This window comes from Lactuca serriola, chromosome 7 (genome assembly GCF_051521515.1).
Source record: "Lactuca serriola cultivar US96UC23 chromosome 7, Lser_US96UC23_V15, whole genome shotgun sequence".
NCBI lineage: Eukaryota > Viridiplantae > Streptophyta > Magnoliopsida > Asterales > Asteraceae > Lactuca > Lactuca serriola.
Window position 1 is genome coordinate 104,242,438 of NC_136414.1, and position 19,398 is coordinate 104,261,835.

At 35.4% G+C, this 19,398-nt stretch overlaps 2 protein-coding genes across 2 annotated transcripts; both read right to left on the reverse strand.

Moving 5' to 3' along the window:
* Positions 1–248: 248 nt before the first annotated feature.
* On the reverse strand, positions 249–1,424 carry LOC145063652 (2-hydroxyisoflavanone dehydratase-like). The gene has a single exon (XM_079011245.1). The coding sequence runs from the start codon at positions 1,365–1,367 to the stop codon at positions 384–386; it is 984 nt and encodes a 327-aa protein (XP_078867371.1). The 5' UTR covers positions 1,368–1,424; the 3' UTR covers positions 249–383.
* A 12,994-nt stretch (positions 1,425–14,418) lies between these two features.
* On the reverse strand, positions 14,419–18,841 carry ETFALPHA (electron transfer flavoprotein alpha). Its single transcript, XM_079009814.1, has 8 exons — positions 18,684–18,841; positions 16,473–16,661; positions 16,165–16,376; positions 15,926–16,086; positions 15,650–15,802; positions 15,512–15,564; positions 15,267–15,407; positions 14,419–14,620 (listed from the first exon to the last, which is right to left on the reverse strand). Exons 1-8 carry the CDS (start codon positions 18,750–18,752, stop codon positions 14,543–14,545), a joined length of 1,056 nt encoding a protein of 351 aa, XP_078865940.1. The 5' UTR covers positions 18,753–18,841; the 3' UTR covers positions 14,419–14,542.
* Positions 18,842–19,398: the final 557 nt, after the last annotated feature.

A 19,398-nucleotide genomic window follows, 5' to 3' on the forward strand; every position in this document is an offset into this window, starting at 1 on the left:
GTTTAGGAAGTAACATCATATATCATATATATACTAATATAAACAAAAGACAAAAGTTGTTGGAACTAGAACAAGCAAAACAATAAAGTATTTTGTATCAATATAATTGGAATAACCCATGAAAACCGCAACTACTTTTGAAAAAAATGGAGTAAAATATTTGGAATCAACAACTAAACCAAAAGCAAAAAGTTAAGCGGCAGCAGTTGGACAACCTAAAAACCTCAACTAAATGTCGACCACATTAATTCAATTCAACACTTGGCGTAAGTTACGCATAAATTTTGGAAGTTACACCATACAACATTGCTAATGTACGTCCACAGTAATATTATAATAATATATGTTCATTCTACACAATAACACAATAATGGGTAGTATATTTAGCACCCTCGAAGAAATTCAGCCAAACGTGTGAACATGTCCTTTGCATTCTGGGTTTCAGGATTAAAGATATGGAAGCTATGACCTTCTCCTTCGACCTGAAAAATTGATAATTCCCCTTCCCATCCACTTTCCTTCACCGCTTCATAGTAATACACCCCTCTATCTCTTAGCTCGTCCTTAGAAGCGACACAAATGATCAACCTCCTACATCCAAGTGATGCTAAAGAAGGCGCAGTTTTAACAAACGGGTTGATACATGGATTATCAATCCCATCCTGACAACCAGGGTAAACGAACATCCATGTCTTGTACAAAAGAGACATTTCGCGATTAGCAACCGGCTCTGCGCCAACTGGTTTGGAACCCAAAAAGTATGGGTGTGATAGAAACGCTCCGAGAATCTTAACACCACCATGTAACTTTTCTTCGCTGGCTCGCAAGGCGATATGGTGTGAAATATTTGCGCCTGCACTATCTCCACCAATATAGAGACGCTTGAAATCTCCGTGTTGGATTATCCATGGTTCATTTTTCTCGTTGTGTGTTTTGGAGGAATGAGAAGCAACCCATTGTAGAGCATTCCAGGAATCATCGTAAGCTGCGGGGAGAAGGTGTTCTGGAGCTAACCTGTAGTCGACTGAGACTACCAAAGCGTTGGCTTGAGATGCTATGGTGTTTATATACTGGTGACAGAGGGTGGAGAAAGCTGACTCGATACAAAACCCTCCACCATGGAAATAGACCAGGATGGGAAGCTTCTTGTTCGTCGTTTGATCGAGTGTAGACAGATCGGGTAGGTAGAGTCTGGCACTGACCTCTGGCGAAATGATGATATCTTTAGACCAGACGCCACTCTTGGTCTCGGCCGTGGATGGTGGAGCTAATAGTGGATTATAAAGTCGCTCCACCGTGCCGTCTGTATGGACACGGAGGAAGGGTAGAAGTTCAGATGCAACCACCTCTTCTTGCTTTGAGACCATGACGAAAGATAACAAATGGGAGAGAAAGGAAGGTAGAGGGAGAGAATGATGAGATTTCTTAGAAGACACGCTATATATTAGCCTCGATTATCACCAGTTAGATCACATGGGCAATAAACAATATTTGTTGTCTATTTCTAATTTTCTATATATTACAGATGAGATAAGATTCAAAAATAAAAAATAAAAAAAATAAATAAAATAAAATAAAATAAAAAATAAAATAAAAATTAAAAAAAATAAAAACTAGTTTTCTTCCCTCTATTTAGTTAATCGATACTTAATTTATTTCGTGCCAAGCATTCGGTTTACTTAAGTAGTTAACTTATTTGTTCTGGATTGAGCTCTACTTTTAATCTCAATACGCTAAGATACAAAAAGTTAAACTAAAACGAACTGTAAGATTACGTTATCCGCTACTCGTTTTGTTCCATGGGGCTTGCCAAACTTTTTTTGGTCTCATTTTGGATCGAATGAATGGTTACACAATCTTTTGTTTGCTGGAAAGGGTGTTGTTACTTCTATTTATTTTTTATTGGAAAATGACATGGCTTTAATTTATATTTTTGGTAGTCTAGTGCGTAAACTTGAGTTTTATTGTTTTAATTGATCACATGACATAGCATAGGCAATTTCATTGCCATGTGGGTGTGTTTCATCATGGCAAAGGTAAACTGGGACATGACATTCACACCTTAGGCCGACGGGTATACTCTTCATGAACCGGTATGTGGTTGAGGTGACAACAAACAATGGCCGTGCACACCAGTCCGGCCGTTCGTGGTGGAGGTGTTTTATGGTGGGCATTACGATTGTAAACGATTAAGGGAGGTGGTGGCATGGCACAGGGTGCCAGTATCGGTGATTTCAGACATAGATGTACGGTTCACTTCCAGGTTTTGGAAGAAGTTTCATGACGATCTGGGTACTCGTTTGCATTTATCACTGCTTTTCATCCACAGACGGATGGTCAGAGTGAGCAGACCATCCAAACCTTGGAGGATATACTGCGGGCGTGTATTCTAGACTTCGGAGGTAGTTGGGATACTTATCTTCCGTTGGCAGAGTTCTCCTATAACAATAGTTATCATGCGATCATACCGTACCCCTTTCAAGATGTTGTATGGGAGGAAGTGCAGGACCCCGATATGTTGTGGTAAGGTGGACCAGAGGGTCATGGGAAGTACCGAATTGGTACTCAAGACTACGGAGAGGATTCAGCAGGTCCGGAGCAGGCTTCAGACTGCTCAGAGTCGGCAGAAAAGTTATGCCGACAAGCGCCGATCAGACCTGGAGTTCCAGGTCGGGGATATGGTCCTCCTAAAAGTGTCGCATTGGAAAGGCATCATTCGATTCCGGAAGCGGGACAAGTTGGGCCCCAAGTATATCGGACCTTTCTGGGTTATAGCCCGAGTGGGTAAGGTGGCGTATAGGCTGGATCTGCCAATCGAACTCAGTCAGATTCATAGCACCTTTCACGTTTCCCAGTTGCGGAAATGTTTGGTGGACGATTCGGCAGTGGTGCCTTTAGAGGACATTCAGGTTGATGACAGTCTGAACTACATCGAGAGTCCAGTGGCGATCCTTGACAGGAAATCAAAGGATCTGAGGAACAAGAGAATAGAGCTGGTAAAGGTACAGTGGCAGCACCGAAGGGGCTCGGAATGGACCTGGGAGCCGGAGGATGAGATGAGGGAGCATTACCCCGAGCTCTTTCAGGATCGAGCAACAGACTTCGAGGACGAAGTCTAAGATAAGTGGGGGAGATTTGTAACACCTGATTCCTGGTATGCCTTTTTATTCAAGTAGTTTGTGTTTTTCTCTAGGACTCGATGAATTGGAGGACCAACTCGTCGAGAAGGATCATGACCCGCGGACATTTTAAGTGACCTACTCGACGAGTCGGGTGATTGACTCGGCGAGTAGGTGCTGGGAGAGTGAAACCCTAAATTTGAGGGTTTGCACCCTATATAAATGTGACAACCCGAAAATTTCTATCCTGTACAGTCAAACACTTCAGTAACTTGCTATCATTTAGCACAAATTGGAGTCCATTTGAGCGTTCTGAGCCTTGTACACTTAAGGGAGAAGTGTCGGGGTTTATCTGCTGAAGTTATAGCTCAAAGAACCAACCTTAAACACCTTTACAAGGAGTTCACAGCCACCACATGGGAGTTTACGGCCGTAAACTCCATGTGGGCCGTAAACTTCACCTTATATGATGAAAGGGTGGACATTAGTTCATTCCTTTCCTTCCCTTGGCTGAAATCCTCTCAAGTATCATCCCGATCTTCATCCCCGATCTTCAAAACTCGTAAGTTTCTTGTCCTAACTAGTTGATATCTTACTTAATTTAGTGATCTTACACAATTTCATCTGTGAAATCATTCCAGTTGTGTTGATCTTTAAGTGTTCTTAGTTTCACCAAGAACACACACTAGTGTTCTTGGCCAAAACCGACCATTCAAGCTCCTAGATCGTAAGTACTCTTGTTCTAACTCGTTGTACACTAGGTTTAACATGTTTAGATCCTACAAATCATAAAGAAACACATGATCCAAGGAGTTTACGGCCAAGACATGTTCTTGGGCCATAAACCCCTTTAAGTGGGGCAAAATGCACCCTAACACCTTACAAAGCCTTGGAACTTAGTATAGAACCTTACACCATTGAACTAGGGACTTCAAGAAACATAATGGTAGTTCATACCATGAGTTTACGGCCATAAACTCATGGGGAAGTGGTCCCCAGGCCGCAAACTCAATATAAGGTCATTATTGGACCTTAAACCCACCTAGAATCTTGTTTAAGCTTTGAAACACTTAACCAATTAATACATAATAGCTTTAAGCCTCATTTGGTGACCCATTTGAGAGTTTACGGCCAGGAGTAAACTCCCCTGGGCCGTAAACTCCAACAAGTGTGGTCTATGGACCAATAACTCACTTACAAAGCCTTATACTCCTTTGTTGCAACCCAATGGCCTCCTAACACTTTGACCAAAGTGTTTTCCTCACATTAGGATGTTTATACTTGTCTAATTAGTGTTTAAATCACTAATATATATATATATATATATATATATATATATATATATACACATATGTCTTTATATGTTATTAGGATCATTGTGTGTGTTTAAGTCTTCACTTGACACCAAACACTTGTCTGACACTTCCATCCGATCCACTTACTACAAGTGAGTTCATACCCCTTAAATTAACCTTTTAAATGTTTTAAATGTTTATAAATGCTTTATGAGGGGGGGGGGGAATACAAGTTGAATCATGCTAGTTATTATATTAATCACATGTGATTAATAACTAGCATACAAATGGATTTACTATACTGTTAGCTGTTTTACGAAACATATTACTTTAAACGACTTTCTAAAACGTTTTCAAATGTTAAAACTCTTTACCAAACTGCTTTACATACTGTATGTTTCCTTTCAAACTCTGTTACAATTGTGTTTCAAACAAAGGTTTTCCTTATACTTAAAATTGTCTTATCAAACAAACTACTTTCAAATCGTTTTATAAACTGACATCAAGTCATCATTTCTTAGTTACTAAACTTTTCAAATGTTTTACAAACTTCTTTTATACTTTTATATTGTCAAATGCATTCCTAGATATGTATAGTTATATAAGTAATGTTTAAAGGACTTAGGACGGCTAACTCGTTTTATTTCCTTTTCCTCGTTGGGATGTGGCCTTAGGGCATCAGTTACTCGTCCGAATGTCGTCTAAATATTAGTTATATATCATGTATACATATATAGACATAAAAGTTCCAGCAGTCAGTTCAGTACCCTTGGGTAGCAAAGGCATACTTTCCATTATACACGTACATTACTAGTAACTATAATAGGTAGTATAGTTAGGAGATATTACTTACTATTCCAAGTACAAGGAATCACACAAGAGTCAGTTCATTCATGAGTTTATACTAATACATTACATACTATGTGAATAGATACATTTACATGAATACGTTTACATAGATACGCTTACATGAATACGTTTACATGAATACACTTACATGAATACGTTTACGTAGATACGCTTACATGAATACGCTTACATGAATACGTTTACATCGATACGCTTACATGAACACGTTTACATTAATACGTTTAATAGATACTATTACATAGAATCTATTACAAATGTTTCGGGACTTACCATTCCACCCCCAAGGCTGTTAGCTACAGTAGGGAAAATGATCATCTGTACTTTTTGGCGAGTTTCCACGCCGTGAATATCCTAGTGCAAAAGGATACAATTTTAGTTATTATATTATTTTCCTTCCTTTACTTTGTGACACATTCACATGAACGACGAGGTAAGATATATTTGATATAGATAGACTATTTTCCTTATTACCTTTATATTATGACACATACACATAAGCGATGAGGTAGACTATAGTGTTATAATAATAGTTACACAGGAGAAAAACCGTCACATTTACAGTGATGCTTACTTACAAAACAATTGGGTCTTGGTAGAAGGCTACTTTCAAACAGTTAGGTCTTGGTAGAAGGCTTCTTTCAAAACAGTCGAGTCTTGGTAGAAAACTACTTTTTATACTAGTAGGAAATATGGGATTTTCTATGGTTTTTCAAACGTTTACAATTACTTACAAACATGTTCATTGATACAAACTTTTCTTCAAACATTTACAAGTCTTTCTTTACAGTTTACAAATCAAAGACACATAAATACTTATGAATTCACCAGCTTTATTGCTGATACTCACTTTCAAAATAACTTGTATTCTCAGGTCACAAATAGACAGGTACGACGACAAGGTTTTATGAAGACGGAGCAGTCAAGACTCGTCTTTTATTTTGAGTATTCATTATGTTGTTTTATACCATGAAAGAACACACTTGTATTTAAAATTATACGATTAATGCAATGGATGATGTTGTTGCTTGTTTACTACTTTGCATTGTTGTGATACATTACATGACGTCCTCCGCCCCAGAACGTTTTCGCCGTTCTCGGTTTTGGGGTGTGACAATAAACACCTTAACTCAGCCTCCCTTGTCCCTAACACTCCCCTAAAGATGCATATCGAAACCCTAGCCGTTTGTGTGTGTGTTAAGGCCATTTTGGTGTTCTTGGTTGGTTTGTGGAGCTTGGAAGGAAGGAGGAAGCTTGGGATTTCGAGTTGCGACGTGTAGATCCAGAGATCTTACCCTATTTTCAACTTCATCAAGGGAGTGAGGAGTCGAGGAGAGTCAATCTTCATGCAGAAGATAGTTCAGACACTACGCGACATCGAGGTGAGTTAGGGGTGGGTCTACGGCCATAATGCTAGCCCGCCAACAGGGGTATTTGGTAGATGATTGTCTTTGTGATAATTATCTTGGTATGGTTACATGTTTTGGTCATTAGATATGCCTATGTTATATGCTATGTGTGTAGAAGGGATTGGTTGTCCCTGACATCGGTCTTTAGGATCGAAGGGTAGGACAACACCCAGTTATGTCTGACTGTATGAATATATCTTGTTATTATATACTAGTGCTAGGGGTGAAATAGTCCCCAGTTACCGGTTGAAAGATATCGATGGCGTGTACCAGTTGAAAGATACCGATGATGGTTACCGGTTGAAAGATAACGATGGCAGTTACCGGTTGTAAGATACCAATGATGTTATATGGTATGTGGTATGATTAGGGAACTCACTAAGCTTCGTGCTTACAGTTTCAGTTTTGGTTTCAGGTACCTCTTCGTCTAAGGGGAAGGAGCCATCGGGGTAGCAGCGCATCACACACATGGGTTCCGCATCGGATTTTTTGGGATTGTACTCTGATTTTCATTGTTGATGATATGCTTTCTGTGACATGACTTTATGATTATATAAATGATGTAATATTGACAATGTTTTGGAAACGCATTTTATGCTTTACTTAATTTAAAAAGAAAATTTTTGGCCTCGAAATTTGGGATGTTACACCAATATTTCTCATAATTAATTTAGGTTTACTCTTTATCCTAAATCATCATATATAATCAGGTATGTTCTTTAACACGTATTTCAGGTAACATCAATTAACTCGCACATAAACATATAATTAATAATTCAATCAATACTTGTATTAAAATCATGTTCATGAAAGGTACTATGCACTCACCTGATAAGGTGGTGACTCGGTACTTGGACGGTACTTCGTTTACTTTAAACAACTCCTTTGACAGAACCTAGTACCATTACCACTAGAGTTTAGTCTAATGTTCGACGAGACTAATTGATAGTCTAACTATTATTACTATTATATAAGCGTTAACATAATATTTTTCACCCATTACCGTACAGATAGGGGCCAGACATGGAACATCGGAGGGCAGGATCATTTTGGCATATATCACTTCTGAAATCTAGCAACCCAAGCGATCCTCCAAACCAGATTCCCTGTACTGCTAGTGGTTAAAAATATATTATAACGAAACTTATATAACTCATAATAATAGTCCAAATATTTATTATAAGGTCCTAATAATAGTACTATATTTAAATAAAAACTATATTTAAAATAGCGTAGGCGTATCTTACCTACGAGGGGGTTTGGCTAAAAGTCGGACTCTACAGGGGCAGAACTTCCGAGCCGAAAGCTCTTCTTCTTGGAGCCGTCGAGCGCTCAGGGGCTTTCTTCTAGCGCTAGGGGAGTTTTGGGAGGTTTAGAGAGAGTGTAGAAAGAAGAAAGAATGGGAAATGTGTGAAGAAAATGAGGGTGGAAGAGGTTCTATTTATAGGGTGAAATATGGCTGAACTTGGTGCCACATGTCACCATATGGTGGCAAGACTTGGGGAGAAAGCAATGGCCAAGATTGTGCCACGTCACCCATTTTCGCACAGCACACTTCCGACTTCTAAAATCTGTAACTTTCGCATACGAGCTCCATTTTTGACGTTCTTTATATCCACGCGTATGTAAAAATAAGTTCTACAACTTTCATTTTGACTCTGTTGGCTAATTCTTGACCGATCTTAAATTTAACAGTAGGAGGAGATTATACTGTTAAATGACTGCGAAAAATCCGTAACTCTTTCATACGGACTCCGTTTTCGTCTGTCTTTTTATCTTTGACTTCCTATTAATGAGATCTTCAACTCTCATTTAGATCACGTAGGCCAAAATCCGCTCGATCTAAAATTCGAGTTTCGGGCTGTGCACCGCTATGTCAAACCTTAGAAAATTCATAACTTCCTCATACGAAGTCAGATTCGGGCGTTATTTTTATGCACGCTATGGGTTTAACGTATAATAAAAATTTTGTTTAGATCACTAAGGCCAAAAAGTCCTCTGTCGTAAATTCACTATTTACGTCTCCCGGTGTCGTGCTGGTTTTGCCGTAAAACTTTGACGGGCCATAACTTCTTCGTTATAACTCGGATTTCGGTGTTCTTTATATGTACAGAACCCTTGTAACATATACTACCACTTGTTTAAGATTACTCATTCTAAATAATATTTCATCAATAACTCATTTTTTATGCTTATTGTCTCTAAATTGACTAGCCCGAATATGCGGGCGTTACAGGTTACCTAATTCGATCACTCCACGCTCCTTTATTGGATGTTTATCTTTTTCCTCCAGTCGTAGTGTATTCATCATGAAGATCTTTGTATCTCTCCTACATCGATCTAGTTTGATGACCACTTCTTCTCCTTCCTCCACATCGAATGTCTATAAGAGTTTGTCTTAAATTTGTATATGTTTTCAACTTTTCTGTTTCAAATCAGATTTTAGTTAGTTTAGCCTGTATTTTTCGTAGCTAAGGTATTTGTTTATTGATTTCTGATTTCTATTTGTTTTGAGTTTTTGATCTCATTAAGGTATGTGTTCATGAGTCTATTATAGAATATATTGCCATGTATTAAAGTATTCCAGAAGTTATTTCATGACAATATTATTATTCTAGTTTCTAAATCTAATGAACGATTAAAGATGTCAACTATTCAAAATGTGCAATGTAATCAAACTATTCTTGTTTCCTTTTTCAGTTTGTTTTCATCTTCTAAGGTAAAAAATCTAGTTAAGAATGTCAAGGCAACTTCAAATTCCACCTCGGTGGCCAATCTCAAAGACAAATTTCCCAAATTGTGATCCTAGCAATCAGCCACGACTGCAGGAAACTGTATCATAAAGCTTGTTTTTGGGAGAACATCTAGGCTGGCTAGATGATTTGTTAGGTGATTGTGAACCAGGTTTAAAATTTAAGTCTCATCGTAGGGCCTCTAGTGATTCTGGAACTATTTTGGATGGACTTGTTGAGTTTGAAAAAGATGATAATAATGGAAGTCCTTCTTTTTCTTCTTCTTCATTGGAATCTGGTTGCATATATAGACCTAACTCACCTAGGAGCAAAGACAAGGTATCATCCATTCAAGAAACTGATGAACTTAATATGGAGGCTAAACCATTTAAAAGGTTAGAATCATTACTTTGTGAATTCTTTTTTCATTGTCTTAGCAAATTATTTATACTATTAAGCTAAGTTTCTGGTATTGATTATTTTAGGCACTCTGCGCAAAGGTCACGAGTACGTAAACTTTTGTAAAAGTAAAACCATCATTTAGAATCTATTTTCTTTCAACGTTTTTATATTTATCTTATAATATGTTATGCTGCAGAACATCATGTCAGAATTGGGTATTAGAGTTGATTCTCTTGTAAAACAACATGTCTATTGTCAGGGAGAACAAGCAACTAAAGCACAAGTTTTCCAGAGTGCAACAAGAAAATTTTCCCATGGAACATAAGTTGTTCATCTTTCATAATTCATGCTTCATCAGTTCATCCTTCATATTTTGTTATGTATATTTTGTCCCTATATCTTGTACTATTTGGCTTTTCTTCAGTGGACTTTCCATCCTTTCATATTCAAAAGCAAAAAAGTCTACACATTTCGAATTTGGGTTAGAGTCCTCACGTTTCTATTTGTTAGTGGCATTATGTACATTCATATTATCACATTTTACTCTACTATACGAGATGGCCCAAACAACCATTTTTGTGAGGTATTTATTATTTAACTTGTATTTTATTTACTTTATTTGTTACTAAATAATAACCATCTAAATATCTAAAAATACAGTCAAATTGAGTATTAATTTCACTCATATGGTTGAAATTTTCTTGCACAATTCCAGGGCTCATGTCATGCGGCACTGCCTCGTCTAGATAATCTTCTTGAAGTTTTTCTAATTAGTAAGTTTTATTCTTTCTCCTTTTTTTTTGCAAAAGTATATATAAATTTTTTATAAATATCATCTAAACTTGTAGTTCCTCGGGGTGTTCTTTTATGGCTGTTGTGATTTGATATTCTCATCTTACATGATCTATTCTCATGTATTTATTAGAACATAAAGACTTACCACTTCTTTGTTACGTATAATGGTTAACTTGAATTACATTGGTTCACGCCATAACAACTTTCTAGCATTTAAATTACATGTGATTCACATGTATATCACAAGTTAATCACATATAAATTCCATGTGATATTCTAATTTTTCTATAAAAAGTTCAACGTTGTAATTACATGTGATTCACATGTAAATCACATATTATATGTGAATCACATGTGATACACATGTACTTCATATATATATATATATATATATATATATATATATATATATATATATATATATATATATATCCCATACTCTAATAAAAGAGTACCATTTACGCCACGTGGCATTTGTTCAGCACCTCCAAAACTTATTTTCCCTCTCATTTCCTTTCAACTGCAATTACTATACTACCCTTTTATGGCTTCAAATTAGTCAACCTTATAATCTGCATAAAGATATTCATAACGAATCCCGTTAAATTTGCAACAAATTGATCGACTAACTATCATCTGCATAAAGATACCTAATTTTGCTTTCGTATTTTGAAAATCAAATCACACAATCTTATTTGCTCATTGGTTTAACCTATTAACTCCTTTATGTACGCTTAAAATTTCTCTGCTGGTGAAACTTAATCCCAATATATCTTCTTAATTTTTCAAAACATTGATCGTGCAAATCAGGGACGGAATCGAAAGATCACACACATCTTCTTCCTTTTTCTCTCTCGAACACCTGGACCCGGAGTTCTTGGTCTGTGTTCTGTTGCTCCTAATTTGATTTGATTTATTATTGCAGGTTTCTAAGTAATTTGAAGAGTTTGGTCCCGATGACATCAAATCGTCATTGAAACAAACAAATTTCAAGGTCACAATTTTTCCTTCATTCTCGCTACCTTATCGCAGCCCTATCTCCCTCTTTCTCAAATTCTGATTTCTTCTCCACGTTAAATTACAGGAGGTAGGCAGCGGTTCGGTTATATTGTCATCTTGGGATTATGGTATCATCAATTGGTTTAACAAGGTACGGATGTTAACGATGATGGATTCACTTTCAGAATTTCTGGTTCACGAATTCTTCTTATTGAGGTTCTTAATTCATGGTATTCAATTTTATTTTTTCTATTCTATCTTTCTGATCATTATAAGGTCTTTCTACTGAAAATTTGCTCCTTAGCTGTTTGAATTCTTGGGTAAAGTTTAGGGACAAACTCTGATTTAACCTAATTTCTCTCCAAGAGACATCTTCATGACTTTCTCAAAATAAATGAGAATTTTTGTATGGAAGCATAATAGAATCTGTTGTATTCTCCTTTGCCCTCCACTAATTACTGACGAAATCATTTCTCTAACACCTGAGACTGGTCCCCCTTGTCAGCAAACCCATGAACAAGGTAATCTATCTCATTCTTTCATATTCTTTTTGAAAAAAAAAAAAAAAAAAAACAATTCCAATCCTTGATTGGATGGAATGGAATTATGAAGGATTGGAATAAACAAGGTAATGAAAAAAGGGCTCGTATTTAATGAGGGATAAATTATTTTCTAGACTGAATAAACCTTCTGAATAAGAGTAAATGACTATTTTATCCTTCAATTTTGATAAACTATTTTCACAATGTTCATCAGTTTTTGACATGAGAGGAGTCGGGAGGATAATAGAAGAAGAGGAAATGGAAAAAATTAAGCCAGGTTTTTTTTGGCTTCACACAATAAATCATTAAACCCAAAATGGCATTCCAATTTTGTAGCCCAAAAAACATGTGTCGGAATGGTTCCTGCATCAGATTATAAAGCTTAGATGTTAAAAGCATTTTGGGCATTTATGATTTATGATTTATGATTTTCAATTAATGTTGTTATTAAGGTGTAGGCTCAAATTGAACGTACTGGAATCACTTGGTCTTCCTCTTGCTGTGGTAAAAGGTATTGGTTGACAGACAAGGTTAGAGATATGTTTATCATTGATGTTTACTAGAAATGCAATTTGCATGCATTGAATTGCAGACTTCTACTAAAAAAAATCTGAAAAACTGGTCAGATCCATGATCTGATTTCCAGATACACGGCCAACAACCGACTACGAAGAAGCAGAATAGCGAAGGGAATTTCTTTATTTTAGGCATAAATTCTCTATTAAAAGCATAACAACAATTATTTTTTAAGAATTCCATGGATAATGGACTTATATCCTGCCTTGCAAAATGACTCATTTGACTGCTAAACTCCTCATCTTTAAGTTTTTAAGATATGAGGGCATACTTCTTCTGCTTGATTTCAATTTCAGTTTACACCAAAAATTTGCAAACATTAATTCTTCCATAATAGTTGTAAATACTAAGTACTAATAATCGTAGTTAAAGAGTTACAACACCTTGAATTTGATTGATGGTTTAGTTCTTTTTGTATAAAATTGTTTTCTGTGATGTCAGTCAATCTCTCATCTTAAATTATGTCAAATTTGGTTTATGTTAAATTGTCTTTGAGCTTTTTTTGGCTGGTTTTGTACCTTAACACATGAGATGAGGAGGCCCATGACATCAGTGTTGTCATAGGTATAGCCTCTTTGACATAAGGAAGCTGACTAGGGATAAGAATGGTGACATTGTTTAGAAACCCTTTTCTCTAACTCCATTTTACTAAGACACACACTCATATGTCATTGATTACTAAGAATTTAGAATGGGTGAATAGTAACTTTTGGATGTTTCTTTTTGAATTAATAGAAAAAGGCTCAAACTTTAAAGTGGAAGTATAATGGAGTTAGAGAAAGGGGTTTCTAAACAAGTAAAAAAATCTTTGTTTTTTTTTTAAATTGCAGTTTTTTTTTTAAATGTTGTTTCTTTTTTTAAATTGCAGTTTTTTTTAAAAATATTTTTTTTTCAATTTTTTAAAAAAAATCATGTTTTCTATAAAAAGTAAAAAAAATCTTTGTTTTTTTTTTTTAAATATGATATTTGATTTATTATGTTTATTTATAGAACATTTTCTTAATATTTCCAATTAAAAAAAAACTAAACATTAAATGAGATCGGTAAGATAACGATCATGTCCTTAATTAGTTAATTTTGATCTAACACTCCACCTTTAGTTTTCGGGTTCTCGTGAAACTATGAATTCTCAACCGATCTTGCCCATATATATATATATATATATATATATATATATATATATATATATATATATATATATATATATATATATATATATAGAGAGAGAGAGAGAGAGATTGTTTGAAACGAATATAATTTTGTGAGATTGTAAAACTAATTTTTTTCTAGTGAAATACTATAATATTCTAGTTTTCATAAAAATATAATATATATAATATTCTAACATTATATGTTTTTAGAATATTTCAATTTAAAAATATTGTTTTAGAATTCAATTTAAAAATATTGTTTTAAAATATTAAAACATTACGTATTATATTTTTTTGAATAATAGAATAATATAATATCACTAGAGAAAATGATCTCAAGCTCCCAAAATTAGATCCGTACATATCATTAAATTAAATTCTATCACTGTCCTTTTGGTCCCAACTCCCAATCTGTGGCTTGGTTCGATACTCTTTATTCACATTAACTTATAACTTACATGAATCATGAATGTGCACATTAAATCGAACACATTCCACTAAAACAAACAAAGGAGTACACGACTACAGCGGTGAGGATAACGAGGTAGAAATTTTATTTTATTTTTTTGAAAAGGTTGTTAAAAATACACAGATGAATCACAATATCTTCTTAATGTTAGGACGAAAGAACAAATAAAAATAATTTTTTGTTAAGTTACTTTTTCTCAGGGAGCTTCTCGATCAACTCAGGTATTATTTCAAAAAGATCACCTACAAGTCCGAAATCAGCAACCTGCATTTGAAAAACAAATTATCATCAGTATTACAAATTTACAATATAATAACAAACAAAAATAGAAAAAAATAATAACAAAAACAATTAAAAAAAGAGTAAATTACTGAAATCGTCCCTGTGGTTTGGTCAAAATTGCACGTTTGGTCCCTAACTTTTTTTTTTTGCACTCGGAACGTCCTTGTGGTTTGCTTTTGTTGCGTTTTTCGTCCTTATGGTTTGGTAAAAGTTGCATGTTTGGTCCCTAACTTTATGTATGCAAGGGACGAAAAATGCAACAAAATCAAACCACAGGGACGAAAAACGCCACAAAATCAAACCACAGGGACGATCCGAGTGGAAAAAAAAAAGTTAGGGACCAAACGTGCAATTTTGACCAAACCACAGGGACGATTTCAGTAATTTACTCTTAAAAAAATAGTAAAACATATATAGTATATATATATTTTTTTTGTTTTCGGGAAAATAACTAATCCCAGTGTCTTCAAGTTGGCAACAAACCGATTTATTGGCAACTTGAAAACATGGCTCAAAAGTGTACAATGAAATCAGTTTGTTGGCAACATGATGACAAGACACCGGGATTAGTTACTTTTCGGGAAAAAAAAAAAAAAGAGGGTTGAGTTGAGTTGAGTTGAGGGTTGACCTGAAATATTGGGGCATCAGCATCTTTATTTACTGCAACAATGACTTTGGAATCTCTCATTCCAGCAATGTGTTGGATGGCTCCAGACACACCAAAAGCCATATAAAGTTGTGGAGCAACAATCTTCCCTGTTTGCCCAACCTATACAACATAATAAACATCCCATATATAAACTAACTACTTAACATCATTCATCCAGATTAATGACATGTGACTTTTTGATTATTGACATGTGACTTTTTTACCTGGAGCTCATTTGGAACATATCCCGCATCAACAGCTGCACGAGTAGCACCAACTATGCAACCAACACAACACAAGAGATTACACCAGAAACTACAATAATGGAGTAACAAATTTCATAACATATAACATTAACACACCTGCTGCACCAAGTTTTTCAGCAAGTTTTTCAACTATTTTAAAATTTTCAGCACTTTTAAGTGCTCGCCCCCCTGTGATCACAACACGTGCGCTTCCGAGATCCGGCCGTTCCGATTCCTGTTTGCTTTGCTTCACATATCTACAACTCCCCTCTATCAAAATAATATCAATTATATTCTTTGCAAAACAAAATGATATATATATATATATATATATATATATATATATATATATATATATATATATATTACATGGATTAAAGTTAAACAACAAACCTTCACCAAAACTTGATAGATCAACCTGGTGTATTGGTGCAGCATTGGTTTTAGAATCAAGTGAAGCAGAAGCTGGAAACGAGGTCGATCTGATGGTCAACATGCAGGGATTTGACCCAGTGTAGCGGATAGTACACAGAGCATTGCCAGCATATATGGGCCTATCATATATATGAAAAGAAAAAAAAATAAAAATAATATGAATAAGGAAAGAGAATACTGTAGAAAGAAAAAAGTACCTGACAAATGTTCGAGGCTCTGATATTTCAATAACATCGGTGATCGGTGAGACATCAAGAAGGGCAGCTGCCCGAGGTAATATATTTTTCCCAAAAGAACTTGAAGCGGTAACTATATGCGAGTATTCATGTTTTTGCTGCACCAAATGGATTAATTTGGCCCATGGTTCTGCTAGAGTGTGTTTGAATTTATCAGAATCGGCCACAAGCACCTAAAAACATTAAGACAATTACTTCATTAAGACAAGGAATTTAATAAATAATAATATTTCTTTTTTTTTTTTAACCGAATAATAATATTTCAGTACCTGAGAAATACAAGGATGGCATGAGGCAGCATTTGTAGCAGCCTCTTGTAAGGATGGACCTGTCCCGGCCAATAGCAAAGATAAAGAGTTGTTTTCTTTACATAACAACTTGCTAGCAGCCTCTATTGAACTCAGGGAAGTGCCACTCAGTGAACCACCTTCATGTTCTGCTATAACTAACGTTCCAAGCTGTTACAAAATTTTCAGAACAGATCAGAGACCATGTATACATATATATAAAAATGAAGTATTTAAGTAGTTTTATAGACCAACAAGAACATCTATGAAAATGGAAATAGTTATAGAAGGAATATTGACCAGAAAATATTATATTTAACTACATAGGTCACTAATTAGCAATAATAATGTTGTGCACCCCCACCACTCAAGTTTACGTACAAAAGGAAGAAGCAGAAGAAGATTCCAAATGAAGGAAAGACCACTACCAATCCCAGCAGTCCTGCAGAAGTAGTGGAAGAGCAGGGGCAAAATGGGAATGTGGAGTACCAGCTGTCATTCATGTCTATTTAACAACCTTAGCTCAGGAGCATATTATTATTCATACAAGTTTCTATTCCTCGGAGATTTGTAGCATCTTGAATAGCTACTATGATCTATCATTCACAATTTTCTCGTTTGTTCCCAAAGAGTAATACAAAATCTGTTTGGTTGGTGGTTTAATTTCTCCTGTTATTCTCTGTTCTATAACAAATTGGTATCAGAGCATAACACCTGGGATCATGGCTGGAGAAAAAGGAGGAAAGGAGACTGTTTCTATCAAGGGTGATGTGATACTAGCGAAACCCTTGATGAATTTTCTGTAATATCCCACTAGGCCTAAGAACCCCCGGAGTTCCTTCAAGGTGGAAGGAATCGACCACGCCTCCACCGCCTTGCTCTTTTCGTTATCCACTGCTACTCCATGATCTGAAATAACATGCCCCAGATATGCTATCTGCAGCTTTCCCAATTCACACTTGCTCGGGTTTGCAAAGAATTTGTGGGTGCTTAGTGTTTTCAGTACGATTTCCAAGTGAGACCTGTGTTGAGTCTCATCTTGACTATATATCAAGATGTCGTCAAAGAATACTAAGACGAACTTGCGCAGATAGGGCTTAAACACTTCATTCATCACTGATTAAAAGGTAGCGGGGGCGTTAGTGAGGCCAAAAGGCATTACGATGAATTTGTAATGACCTTCGTGGGATCGGAAGGCTGTTTTTTGAATATCTTCTTTTTTCGTTTTAATTTGGTGATAACCAGATTTTAGGTCTAGCTTTGAGAATACCCTCGACCCTTGCAATTCGTCTAATAACTCTTCTATGATGGGTATCGGGAACTTGTTCTTGACCGTTACCTTGTTGAGACTATGGTAGTCCACACAAAACCTCTACGGCCCATCTTTTTTTTTTTACCAAGAGAACAGGGCTTGAAAAAGGGCTCTTGGAAGGTTGAATGATCCCAGATTGGAGCATGTCCTGTAACAACTTCTCCATTTCTTTTTTCTGTGCATGTGTGTATCTTTAGGTTTGGCACCATATCAATGATGGCTTACAATAAACTTGGAGCAAATTCAAATATCTTTTCAAATACGGCGTTAGAACTTCTAATACAAGCATCAAATGCTTCCAAATATGACTCTAGTCTTTTTTTACAAGTGTTTGAGTTTCAAAATATACCTACCATAAATTAGTCTTTTGCGTTCTTGAAGAAGAGATTGGATGTTAAATTGGCAATTAAACTACTCAGCTTCTAAAAACCAGATCGCAAAGTGTTTCTGGACATGCACTTCCAAAGTAATTATATTGTGATTTAATCAGTAATCAGCTACAGCATAAGGCTTGGGATAGTATGATAGATTTTAGTTTACCCTTATAATCGCAACTCAAAGTTATCTTTGCCCTAAAAAATCAGCAGAATTAGATGCGGATTTGCTTTTGCAGCACATCCAAACACTCCATTAATCAACCATTAGCATGCTAGGGCAGAAAAATTAACACCTATAACTATCGCGAGTTTATCAAAAGCTAATCATATGAATCAACGATCAAGTGATTTGAGTAGTTTGGTGACATTAATTAACAGTATAAATCAAAGATATCGAATTAGATTCACAACAACAATGAAAACGCAAGTTAAAATCGACAACCAAATAAATAAACAATTAATCCTTAAAAAGCAATCAATTCGGAAAACAAAATCAAGGCTTACATGTCTACAAGAGTAGATTGAACGAGGAGCGTGAGCGATTAAGTGTCTGAGAGTAATAGCTCGGAGCATTGTGTTGCGTGTAGCCGTCTACTCTGGATTCTGGAGCCGTAGAAAACACATACATCATCAAACTTGGCCTACTATTTTTTCTTTATCTTTTCAATGTGTTTATTATATTAACCAAGTCAAACGTTTACATTTGCTAATATTTTTTTACTTCTAAGATCAATGTTTAAAAGGTTATTACGATAAAAGCTATTGTTTTTTTACTAATTGACCATTATTTGTGATATGATTTTGGAATTAAACCTTGTAGTGGGTTTCAGCGTTTCTCATGTCAGTAAATGAGAGGGTTAAATGTAAATGTCTAAAGGGTAATCGAACATTGCAGTTCAAAATTACTAAAAAATAGGTTTCTCCTTCAAGGTCGTAATGTCTTTAGTTCGTGCTGTGCTAAAATAAAAAACAAAAATGGTTTTCGGTAAAAAAAAAAGTTTCATTTTGTATAAAAAATAAGTTTTTTTGACATTAAAGTTTTTAAGTTAGTCAAATTTTGTGGTATTTATTATTATGATGAATTTTTATTTGTTTATGGTCAAAATTTGTTAAGTTTCTCATTTTTGTCCTAGTTATCTATGCTATGTCCTTAGTTTTAACAAAAAAACAGAAGATGAGAGAAAAGAAAATAGAATTTTGTGTTTCTGCATTCGAAAGA

Excerpts from the sequence above, each read along its gene's own strand:
- LOC145063652 (XM_079011245.1), bottom strand. The coding sequence starts at position 1,367 with ATGGTCTCAAAGCAAGAAGAGGTGGTTGCATCTGAACTTCTACCCTTC.
- ETFALPHA (XM_079009814.1), bottom strand. The coding sequence starts at position 18,752 with ATGCTCCGAGCTATTACTCTCAGACACTTAATCGCTCACGCTCCTCGT. Across the intron at positions 16,662-18,683 it reads CAATCTACTCTTGTAGACAT|CTTGGAACGTTAGTTATAGC; the intron begins GTAAGCCTTGAT and ends ATTTTGTAACAG. Across the intron at positions 15,408-15,511 it reads ATGTTCCAAATGAGCTCCAG|GTTGGGCAAACAGGGAAGAT; the intron begins GTAAAAAAGTCA and ends TATGTTGTATAG.